This window comes from Colobus angolensis, unplaced genomic scaffold, assembly GCF_000951035.1.
Source record: "Colobus angolensis palliatus isolate OR3802 unplaced genomic scaffold, Cang.pa_1.0 Scaffold56, whole genome shotgun sequence".
Lineage (NCBI taxonomy): Eukaryota > Metazoa > Chordata > Mammalia > Primates > Cercopithecidae > Colobus > Colobus angolensis.
In genome coordinates, this window is record NW_012119154.1 from 6,559,550 (window position 1) to 6,572,094 (window position 12,545).

Sequence of the window (12,545 nt, forward strand, 5' to 3'; positions counted from 1 at the left end):
TGAACAGAGAACATGTTCATGTTCATTCACCTCTCTGCTCATGTTTATGAGAGAAGTTACTGTTTTCTTCTAAGAAAGAGCAGGTCAGCTGCTTTTAGAATATTTCTACTAAACCTCTAAAAAGCAAATAAATAGAATGTTTTAAAAATGTTCTAAATGTTTAAAAAAAAATTTTTTTTTTTTTTTTAAGACGGAGTTTTGCTCTATCACCCAGGTTGGAGTGCAATCATGCAATCTTGTCTCACTGCAACCTCCGCCTCCTGGATTCAAGCAATTCTCCTGCCTCAGCTTCCCGAGTAGCTGGCATTACAGGTGTGCAGCACCACGCCTGGCTAATTTTTGTATAGTAGAGACAGGGTTTCACCATGTTGGCCAGGCTGGTCTCGAACTCCTGACCTTAGGTGATCGGGATTACAGATGTGAGCCACCCCCACAGCCTAAAAAAAGATGAGTATTCTCCATATGAGTCTTAATGATAAAAAATCTAACAAAAATTAATACAAAACACTCTACAGACCAGTTTCAATTATGAATATGGATGCAAAAGTCCTAAATAAAGTATTTGCCAGTAATAGTCAGCAGGACGTTAAAAAAGATTTATTGACCAAGGGGAGGGGGGCGTTTGTTCCAGTATTCAGTATTCAGTGTTTTCATATCAAAGGAAGGATCACTGGTTTGTCTTAATAGATGAGGCAGAAGCATTTGAGAAAATGAGTGTTCTGATACTCAGTAAAATAAGAATAGATAGAAGATAGATGCTTCCATAACATGAAAATATATATATGTATGTGTGTGTATATATTTCTGCCCAAAACTCAGTATAGTGATTAATGGAGAAACACTATAAAGAGTTCCCTCTCAAGTCAAGAACAGAAAACAAATGCCACTATCAGCACTATTTTTAAATACTGTACTGCAGTACCAGCCAAGGCAATCACATGAGAGAGAAATTAAAAAACTGGAAAGGAAGAAGTAAAACTAGCACTATTTACAGACATGATTGTACAACTACTTGAAAACCCAAGAAAACCCCAAAACTCTGCAAATAATAAAATAATTATTACTGAAGTTGTTGTCATAAATATAATTTGTAGAAATCAGTGACTTTCATGTAAATAAGCCTATAGAAGATAAGATGGAGGAAGAGACCCGCTTAAAATAGCAACAAAAAAGATAAAATATAAGTTTATAATATTTGAGATCTATGTGAAGAAAACACTGTTTCAAGGACACAAAAGAAGAGCAAGTTAAAAATGTTCTTGGATAGGATGACTCAACTTCATAAAGATGTCAATTCTAAGTTAACTTATGCATCAGCCGGGTGTGATGGCATGCACTTCTAGTCCCAGCTACTTGGGAGATTGAAGTGGGAGGATGGTTTGAGCCCTAGAGTTCTAGGTTGTAGTGCGCTATGATTGTACCTGTAAATAGCCACTGTACTCCAGTCTGGGCACAGTGAGACCCTATCTCTGATAACAAACATAAATAAAGAAATAAACATATGCATTCAACATACTTTTGATTAAAAATGTCAGCAGCTTTTCATTTGGAATTAGACAAGTTGATCCTAAAGTTCAAGTAGAAAAAGAAACAAGGTCAGCCAGGAAAACAGTAAAAAGAATAGTGAAGGGATACTAGTTCTACCAGATATTAAGGTATATAATACCGTCTTTAATTAAAACACAGTGGTGCTGGTACATGATTAGACAAAGACAGAATAGAAAATAGAAATAGATTCAAACACATATGTGAATTTAGTGTAAAAGATCTTCAGCCAACCAGAAGAGGTTGTGGACAACTGCCCAGCCATTTAGAAAATAAAAGTTATCTTTATACCAAAGTAAGTTGTGAGTGGACCATACTTGAAATTTGTAAATGATATATAAGGTGTAAAATAGAATGGAGAATTCCTTAATAAAGCTGGGATGGGCAGCATCTAATAACTCCTACTTAAATTCCAGAAGGCATTAAAAAAAAAGAAAAGAATAAGTTCCTCACAGAAATATGGTAAACAGAGTCAAATTGGGAATCCAATATTTGAAACTTATTCACAGGCAAAAGGCTAATTTACTTTATTTAGAAAAGAACTCCTAGAAATCGATGAGAAGAAAACTCAATAGAAAACTGAGGAAAAGACGCAAACAGAATTTTGCAGACAAGGAAATATAAATGACTCTTAAATAAATGAAATTAAAAAAAAAGAATACCCTCATTCATTATAAAATACAAATTAAAATTAGTCTGAAATAATATTTTTCAGATTGGCAAGAATCCGAAAGTTTGATAAAATGCTTTGTTGTCACATGTTGGAGAAATAGATTTTATATATTGCCATGAGAATACACAATGGTGCGATCCTTGTGTTGGGCAGTTTAGCTGTAAAGAATAAGACTACTAACGCAAACATCCTTTAATCCAGCTGTTCTGTTTTTGGGAATCTATTCTGAGGATATGTTAGAATATGCTAGAAATGACATATTTATGAGCTTATTCATTTCTGCATTGCAAATAGCAGTAAAAAAGTAGAAACAAATAAAGTGACCAGGGCTGCTGAAATAAAGCTATACTTGTATAGTGAAATGCTGTGCAGCTATTTTAAAAAACAGGATGTTTTCAATTTACTGATATGGAAAGATCTTCAAGATAGGTACGGTAAAAAGACACAGAACAGTGTGTAGAGTACGCTTTGTGTAAAAAGGAAGAAAATAATAAACATAGAAATTGACTTGTTTATGCACAAGGAAGCTCTGGATATTCTAAGGAAGAAAGATTGGAATATTGTCATTTTAAATATTTTATAATTCATATATCTAATTTAAAAATCAGGTTTGTTGCTATTTGTGTGTACATTTATTATGTACACTTGTCAAATATTTTCAGCTCAGTGATTGAAAGGTGAATGAAAGATGGAAAAGTAGGCCATATAATAATACTAGCTTTTGAATATCTGAGAGTTTATTTTGTTAGTCATTGTTAATACTCAAGGCCAAAATACTTTAAAATCTTACTGAATATAATGTATACTGGAAAAGTATACATAAGTGTATATATATCTTGTTGAATGTTCACAAACTGAGTACACCCAGGCAACCAGCACTTAGATCAGTACACAGAAAATTCTCAGCACTCTAAACGCATTGTTAATGCATCCACCCAGTCAGTCTTTCTTTATCTTTCTCTTCCAGGGCAACCACTATCCTAACTTGTGAGAGAACATAGATTACTTTCTCCTGTTTTTGCATTGCATATAAATAGAATCACATATTATGTACTCTTTCTTCTATGACTGGCTTTTATTCTACATTACATTTGTGAGATTCATCAGTATAAGTTGTGTGTATTTGTAGATCTTTTATTCTCAATTCTGTATATATTTTATGTGAATATACAAGTTAGTCTGTTGAATATTTTGAGTAGTTGCTGGTTTTGAGCTTTTATAAATAGTGCTGGCATGAATGTTGTAAATTACTGCTGTCCAATATTGCTGGTAGCAGTAAAACATAGAAACAAGTCAAATGTCTGGTTCTGGTTAATTAAATAAAACTATATCTATATGGTGAAGTACTATGCAGTGACATATGCAATGGAAAATGTAAAATTTTTAGTAGCCATAGTTAAAAAACAGGTGAAATTAATTTCAGTATTTCATTTAACCCAGTATGTCCAAAGTATTATCATTTTAACATATAATCAGTGTAAAATTATAAATGAGAGATAGTTTACTGTTTTTCATACTAAGTCTTAGAAATCTAATGTGTTTTTTTTTTTTTGGGGGGGTGAGATTGAGTCTTGCTCTGTCGCTTAGGCTGGAGTGCAGTGGTATGACCTCGGCTCACTGCAACCTCCGCCTCCTGGGTTCAAGCAATTCTCTGTCTCAGCCTCCCGAGTAGCTGGGTTTACAAGCGCCCACCACCAAGCCCGGCTAATTTTTGTATTTTTAGTAGAGATGAGGTTTCACCATCTTGGCCAGGCTGATCTTGAACTCCTGACCTCGTGATCCACCTGCCTTGGCCTCCCAAAGTGCTGGGATTACAGGCATGAGCCACCGCGCCCAGTTTAATGTGTATTTTATACTTACAACACATCTCAATTCAGACTAGCCACATTTCAGATGTTTGATAGCTATATGTGGCTAGTGGTTACTGTATTAGACAGTACATGCTTTTGGTGAGCATGTTATATGCAGTGCTGTTGGGTATATATCTAGGTCAAAGGGTATGTGTATGCTTAGTTGATATTTCAAATAGTTTTCCAACACGATTGTACTAATTTATATTCCTCCTAGCAATATATGAGAGTTCTGGTTGCTCCACATTTTTGCCCTTAGCTATTCTGCTGGGTTTGTAGTATTATCTCTCATTGTATGAGTTTAATTTTCATTTTCCTGATGACTAATATGTCCTTTTTTTATGCTTATTAGCTGGAGGCTTTGCTTTTTAATTTCTGTTTTCATTGAAATCTTTCATCAGAAATTTAAAGAGTTTAAGAAGAATGAGTGTTTTACTCTGAGCTTTACTTTCTTTTTACTAATGGTTTGAAAACCATTGTCAGATTGTTGGGCATAGGAATACTGGTGGCATTTTATTTTATATCTTTTTGCTCTTTTACATTATTGGTTTTATTTAATAGCATTGATTTATATCTTTTGTAAGTGGCTAGGAAATTATCATTTGCCCTATAAGTGTGTTATTTACTGCAACTATCCCTAGAGTTTATCAAAGGAAAAAAGGTATTGTGTTAAAGCTTTATAATATATGTATGTATTTTAGATATTTTCCATATCTGACCTTTCAGAATTTTTTATTAATAAACAATAAGCAGTTATTTACTTGTATTAAGAAGTAGTTTTTTTTTTTTGATGAATGTATACTAGTTTTCTTTATGTCTGGAGTGATTGGGGCCCTTCTTGAGAGGGAAGTTGGGATGCGGACAATGTGGGGCTTTGCTGTTATTTGTTAGATCAGGGCAAAAGGTACTGTCTCAGACATTTTGGAACACGTCATATTTACTTCTCTGTGTACGTTAATCAGTGCAGTGAAAAGATGATTGACATCACGTATTACATGGAGTGCATTTTACCTTAGGTATTGTTTAGTGTGACTTGGGGATGAATTTCAAATTGCTGTTAGAGGAGACAAAATTTTCTAATTTTTAGTACTAAATTGTAAGAGTATTTTCAGCAATATGTCTTTCATGAGTTTACCTTAGTGACAGGTCATGTGTTATCTTTTAACATAAAATATCTCAATGCCACATTTCTTTGAATATCTTCAGAAAGTTTTTATCTAGAAATTTGCATAATGGTTTGCATAAAAGGTTAGCTTTTTCACCTGTTTTATTTTGTATAAACACTGATAAAGTGATTAAAGCACTGGCTACATAACTATGAGTCATTGTAGTTTTCTGATAACTTTTAGATAGATGATGTTAGGAATTTTTTAAATCCAGGGACTACCTTTTATTAGAGGGTGGGTAGGATTACGTGCCCAGTTTGACGTGTTTCTTACTCTAGCTGTAACTGTGATTTCTGAAAATGTTTACTTTTTTCCCCTAGTCTTCAGAAATAGAAAAAAGATACAACTTCATTTTATTGAACAGTAGGAAGAAAGAGGATTTAGATTCTAGTCAAGAATAGAAATGTAGTATATTTTATTTTTTTCAGTTTTTGTTATATTGATAAATAATTGTACATATTATGGGGTACATGTGATACTTTGATCATGAATACAATGTGTAATAATCAAATCAGGGTAATTAGGATATTCATCACATATTTGTGGGGCACATGTGATATTTTGATACATGAATACAATGTATAATAATCAAATCAGGGTAATTAGGATATTCATCATCTCAAACATTTACGTTTCTTTGTGTTGGGAACATTCCAAATCTTCTAGCTATTTTGAAATATGCAATAAACTATCATTAACTATCATCACCCTATGGTGCTGTTAAACACTAGAACTTATTTATTCTATCTGACTGTATTTTTGTACCCCTTATCCAACCTCTCTTCATCCCCACCCCCTACTCTTCCTTGACTCTAGTAATGATCATTCTACTCTCTATCTCCTTGTTTTTAGCTCACACATATGAATGAGAACATGTCTGTGCCTGGCTTATTTCGCTTAACATAATGTCCTCCAGTTCCATCCATGTTGCTGCAAATGACAGAATTTCATTTTTTTTATGGCTGAATAATATTCCATTGCATATATATACTATACTTTATTTATTTGCTGGTGGACACTTAGGTTGCATTCATATCTTGGGTGTTGGAAGTGCTGCAACAAACATGGGAATATAGATATCTTCAATATATGGATATCCTTTGTTTTGGATATATACCCAGCAGTGGGATTGCTGGATCATATGGTAGATCTAGTTTTAGTTTTTTGAAGGACCTCCATACTATTTTCCATAGTCGCTGTACTAATTTGAAATGTAGTATATTTTAAAATACCATCATTGTTTGGAATCTGTTTTCTATGTTTCATGTATGAAGAAAAGAAAAGCTGGTATTTTATGGTATGTTCATTGTTTTCTATCATGTTAATTTTTAACACTTTGTCTTTGATAAGGGACTTGCAACAAAGCATTGCCAGAGAACCTAGTGCTCCTTCAATTCCTACACCTGCATATCAGTCCTCGCCAGCAGGAGGACATGCACCAACTCCTCCGACTCCAGCGCCAAGAACCATGCCGGTTAGTAGGCAAATAAATATTTTAAACAGAGGTTTTACATTAGTGATGATTACTTGTTTTAATGGATAAAACATGGTTTACATAGGAAGGATCTAGTGGTTACCACCTGCATCAGGTAACCAACCTCCTGATACTTTGCGATATGTAAAACACAGCATCATTCAAGAATTCTTAACCAAAAAAATGCTTAACCTGAATCTAATCAAGCCCTTAAACAAACTTTCTGTTTACAGCAAATAAAACAAATGATAAAATGAGAAGTTAAATTATGCCATTAGGAAACAGTTGGACAAATCTGTCACATGGGACATATGAAATAATTGAGTTGATCTTTTCTAAAAGTGAGTGTCATAGGTCTTAAAAAAAAGGCATATTCTAGATGAAAAGAGATGAAAGTTTCCTTATAATCAAATGCAATATATGAACTTTGAGTTGATTTTGGTTTATAAAAATAGCTATATAAGCTTTTTTGTGTTAATTAGGGAAAATTGAATTTGGAGTGGATATTTGATGACATTGGGGAATAGCATTAGTTTTTTAAGGATGAAAATGGTATTGTGATTATGTAGGATAATATCCTTATGAGAACTTGAGTGCTGAAGTCTTTAGGGCGAGTGTTGTGAAGTTTGCAACTTCAAACGATTCTGCAAATATATATGGATGTAGTTACAGATAAAGCAGAAATGGCAAATGTTAATAGTTGTGGAATTTCATTGGCAGATGTGTGATTATTTTATATACTATTCTTTTAAAATTTTCTGGTGTTTGACATTTTTCATATAGAGTTTGGGGACTGGGAGGAGATGATGGTAGTAAACAGTACCTGTGCTGCTTTCTTCCACCTCAAATGTCCAACCACTGGAGGAAGCAGTAAATGATTAAATATTAGGCACCAGGAAAAGAGCAGTGGCTGTGGAGTTTCCACAGATTGGAGAATTATTCAACTATGATATATTTCTATAGTAATAAGTGAGTATTTAAGAATGGGAATTAAAAATATGTTTGGTTGGATTCTAGAGTTTCTCATCTGTCCTTATTAATTTTAATTAATAGCAATTTGAGAGAAATGAAACATTTTATAGTCAATGCTGACTTTTTCTTATAGCCTGCTAAGCCCCAGCCCCCAGCCAGGCCTCCACCACCTGTGCTTCCAGCAAATCGAGCTCCTTCTGCTACTGCTCCAGCTCCAGTGGGGGCTGGGACTGCTGCACCAGCTCCATCACAAACACCTGGCTCAGCTCCTCCTCCACAGGCCCAGGGACCACCCTATCCCACCTATCCAGGATATCCTGGGTAAGGCTTCAACATCATGTATCCCAAGTTGGCTAATATTGTTTCTAGGCTCTGGCTAACCTGTTAAAAACAGGGTCACCCCTTCTCCAAATGGAAGTGTCATGAATGAATAAGCTACACTGTCAGCTTATCCAGAAATGAAAATAATGTTATGATCACTTACATGAATAGGATAGCTATTTCCTAGGCTTTTAAAATTTGTTTTTATACTTTACATATTGGGTTTATATTAAATAATCTCTTCTGTATAGAGTTCAGTAGGTGTTTCCTTGGACTTTAGGTGATAAACAGGTACCTTTTCTGAGCGTAGCATAGCAAAACTGGTAAGGCCTTGTTTACATCCCTATACTTAGAATACTTGGCATTTAATAAACAGTTGAATAGAAATTTATCTAATTATGGGTTGCACTTTCTTAAAGGTTACCCTCTGTGGTAATTTCTTAATCTTAAAAATCCAAACATTTGACTACCTTTTAAGATGTGCTCTAAATTTTACTTAGTAAGTACATGTTGTCTTCCAAATATTAGAACTTTTAAAGTTGTAAATTTATGTACATCACAGTGAATATTGAATATTGTGGAAGAGGAATGTATTTAGATGACTAGTTTTGCCATGTTAAAATGAAGGGTTTCCATTTTTTTCTTTCTTTTAATACTTGAATATTTAATCTTATTTTCTTCGGAATTTTTTTGGATAGTATTAAACACTTGGTACTCTTTTGTTGTAATTAAGAACAGGATAGGAATGCTTTTCTCTGACAAGTGCCTTGAAACAGTTTTTTTCTCTCCACTGTTCTTTAATAGACTAAAAAATAGAAATGACTTTCATGAAAAACATAGTTCTAGAATAATTATTGTTTTATTTTTTACTATTTGATTTACCAATCAAGTTTTTTTTGTTTTCTTCTCCCTATCAGGTATTGCCAAATGCCCATGCCCATGGGCTATAATCCTTATGCATATGGCCAGTATAATATGCCATATCCACCAGTGTATCACCAGAGCCCTGGACAGGCTCCATATCCAGGACCCCAGCAGCCTTCATACCCCTTCCCTCAGCCCCCTCAGCAGTCTTACTATCCACAGCAGTAATATGTCTGCTCAGCAGCTCAGCTGATTCAGATCAGAGGGAAAGAAATACCAACCCTGCAATAAGTGTACTAAACTCTACGCTCTGGTTAATGTAATGCACTCTCCTGGACTGAATGCAGTGTATAATTTCTGTCTCCAGCTAGAAGCTGTGCCCCACTTCCACATTTGATTATACATGTGAGATTTGCTGCTGTTGCAGTATAAACACTAGGTATAATAGGATTTGAAATTGTATTACAGTTCATAAAAATTGAAAATGAGAAATTAAACCTGCAAGTGAAACATTTGAAACTATTATACTTTCTACGTAAGACACGGTTGGGACATCAGATACTTACAAAGATGGTGTTTAAGTATGGATACTCGAGAAAATTAAGTTTTCTTTCTCTTTGGTTTATTGATTTGGTTTAATTTCCATTATGCTATTTTGCATAATCAAGGCATTGTAAATCTTATAATTTTAAAATAAATTACTTAAGAACAGTTGTCATTGTTATGTTTTGTTATTGATCTCATTACTGTCTAATTTTTTTTTTTCTGGTATTAGTCTCATTTTGTATGTATATAAGTTAAACAGATACTGTTTTTTAAGTGCATGAATAGTACAAGTTATTATCAAGGACGTTTTATAGGGAAACCAAAAGAATAGTATCATAGTTTATCTTTCATATGCTGATTAGTAAACGACTTTTGACATTTATTTTAAAAACTCCTATAATGTGGAAGAAACAAGCAATTGCTACCAAAGATTCTTCAAATAAATATACAAATAAATGTGTATATTTAATGTTTTATTGTTAGCTTCTCCAGAAAATTGATGGTAATAATTCTTGCATTTTTTTTTTCCCGTAACCTGGTTAAAATAAATATGCCATTGACAATACTTCATAATGTAATGGAATTGTTTGGGGAACGCTTACTGTACCCTCTTATCCTTTTTTCCACCTTACTGTGTTAACTTAGTGACATTTAATGCCCAATATGTATGAATAGATCTAAGCCATTTAGTTTTTTTTCCTTAAAGATTGGACTATTTTATAATTCAAGGAGCATACAAAACAATGGTTGGGAACATATGCCAATTCTGGAGTAGGCTATGTATTTAATATTCATCTCTGCTGTTAGGATATCTACTCACTGTATAAACCTCAGTAAAAATAGTGAAGACATGCATCATGGAATGAGAAAATGAGAAAGGAATGAGTTGTCTAACATCACAGTGGGATCTGTTTTGTGTGAGGTTCATTTCTGAACACATTAGGCGTATGAGCAGATTTCCAGTGAATCTATTTATGTTTATTTTCTGAGTTTCAACGCTGACCTTTTCTTGCATTATTGTTTCATTTCAATGATAGTGTTGCTTGTTCCACTGTTGTTTTCATTGACGGTTTGGATTTATATTTTAAATGTTCGAATGAAAGTATGATTGTAAAAGGGAGTGAATTGGTTTAAAAATATATGTATATTTTAAGCTTTGTTGTGTGTAGGAAACATGAAGGCATGTTAATTCAATATTAACAGCTTTGATTTCATGGAATATTAAAATTGGTTTAAAGTCCAATAGTTAAACCTTAGCAAAAATAGTTTTTTACTTTATCAGTTGCTAAGATTTAATACTTTGGATTCATCAAAGTGTGACATGGGCTTGTTTGACTATTCTGTAAGTGGCATTTAAGTTCCACATTCTTATTACTTGAGGTACTTTATACTAACATAAGACACTCAGTGAGAGTTGGAGGTATTACAAATTGCTAGTTTATAATGTCTTACTAATGCAGAAAAAAGGAAAAAACAAAATTGGCCTGAATATTCTCTTGGGGAAAGAGGGCACCAAAGAAAAGGGTAAGTGCATCTGAGGGCCAAAAAGAGATGTATAAGCCTTTTAGCCCATTCCCCATGCTGGGCCTGCTCCCAGAGCCGCAGGAAGGTCATTCGGAAACTAGGAAAGGAGGCCCCCACAGCTGCTCCTGCCACAGCACACCTGACTCACATCGGCTCTGTTTGTGTACCTTTTAAATGTAGCAACCCAAACCCTTTTCCTCTTGTCAGTTCACTCATCCTTTGGTTTCTTTTTGATCACCTGTGTCTGGGCACAATCAATCACACGAAATGCAGCCCTTTATTGCTGTTACGGATAATACTGTTGATTTGGAGTTGGAAGGGTACTACTCTGTGGTTCAGGTGTGTTGTACCCATGTTTATAATTAGGCTTTATTATCTTCCTAAACCAAGGAAAGGAAATCATCCCCAGACCATTTATGTTGAGCTTTGGAATACTATTTTAAACTGGATTATACTTAAATAATGAAGCTCTGCATAGAGGAACTAGTCAGAAGTAGGGAAAACACTGTCTAGTTTTTATCAGTCTGGTATAAAGTATTGATCTAAGAGAACGCTCCCTGTGCCCCTTGGTCTTTATTCTCAGTTAAGAAAAACAGTCACATGTCACCACAAACCAATCAATCTTTATGAGGTATTCCTGTATCCATACCCCAGCTTGTTTGCAATTTATAATCCTCCCCTTCAAAACTAAGAAGTTACAGAAAAAAAGAATGGATTTCACAGAGCCTTGTGTCCCTAAAGTTCTATCCCAGTCAGCAGTCTTTATAGTGAAAACAGATTTTAAAAAATGTTTTCCATTTGAGCTTTACAGTTAGCAAAAGTGCTTTTATACATTTTCTAATTTCAGAACCAGGATAATAATTTGTTAAGTAGGTTTCAGTTTGCTAATAGGGATTTTTTGTGTTTTGTTTTTTAATTTTCAGCATCTCTTGAAGAATCTTGCTAAGCCAAATGGCATCTCACTTTTTAGAGACGTTTGCAATTATTAGTTGATTCACAGTACAGAAGGTGTAAAGGAAAAAACCCTGCTAAGTAGTGTTACAGTTGCTGGATTAAAAATAGACTTTAGAACTAACAGGTTCTTTATAAGATTTACATGGAAGAGCAAAGAAGGAAAAATTATATTTTTAAAGAAAGAGAATATTCAGGCTTTATTTCTGGTATGAAGTTTATATTTTTTAAAAAAATCTTATATTATCACACCAGAGATTTTAGATTCTTTTCTGGTTAGAAACATTGCTGGTAGTTGGATTATATTTTTATTGTATTCATTTATCTTAGGGGGAAAATTGTAAAGAAAAAAAAAGGTCCAGATGAATGTATCCTAGAAATAAAAGTTGAAAGATTCTTACTTCTTTGGAGTATGAATTCTTATTTAAAGTGTTTATTCTTCAGCTTTATAGTTTCCATTATTTCTTTGACAAATGGTGAATTGGAAAATGTAAAAGAAATACCCACTTTGACTAAATGCATGAGACTACAAAAGGGAGATAGTGTTTAATTTTTTTTTTTTTTTACACCTGCAACCTGATAATTTAGTGGTCATGGATGGGCCATGTTTTTCATGGCTTATGTGATTTACTCTAGGAGTATTCTTTTCAAATACCACT

At 33.8% G+C, this 12,545-nt stretch overlaps 1 protein-coding gene across 2 annotated transcripts in view; it reads left to right on the forward strand.

Annotated features, from left to right (window-relative positions):
* PDCD6IP (programmed cell death 6 interacting protein) overlaps positions 1 to 12,286 on the forward strand; it is a 79,164-nt gene extending 66,878 nt beyond the window's left edge. For both annotated transcript variants that reach the window (XM_011961566.1, XM_011961567.1), the window contains exons 16-18: positions 6,585 to 6,708; positions 7,814 to 8,001; positions 8,919 to 12,286. In XM_011961566.1, the coding sequence (XP_011816956.1) occupies positions 6,585 to 6,708; positions 7,814 to 8,001; positions 8,919 to 9,093 (487 nt within the window). In that variant the 3' untranslated portion in view covers positions 9,094 to 12,286. The remainder of the gene's footprint in view (positions 1 to 6,584; positions 6,709 to 7,813; positions 8,002 to 8,918) is intronic.
* The last annotated feature ends 259 nt before the right edge of the window (positions 12,287 to 12,545 follow it).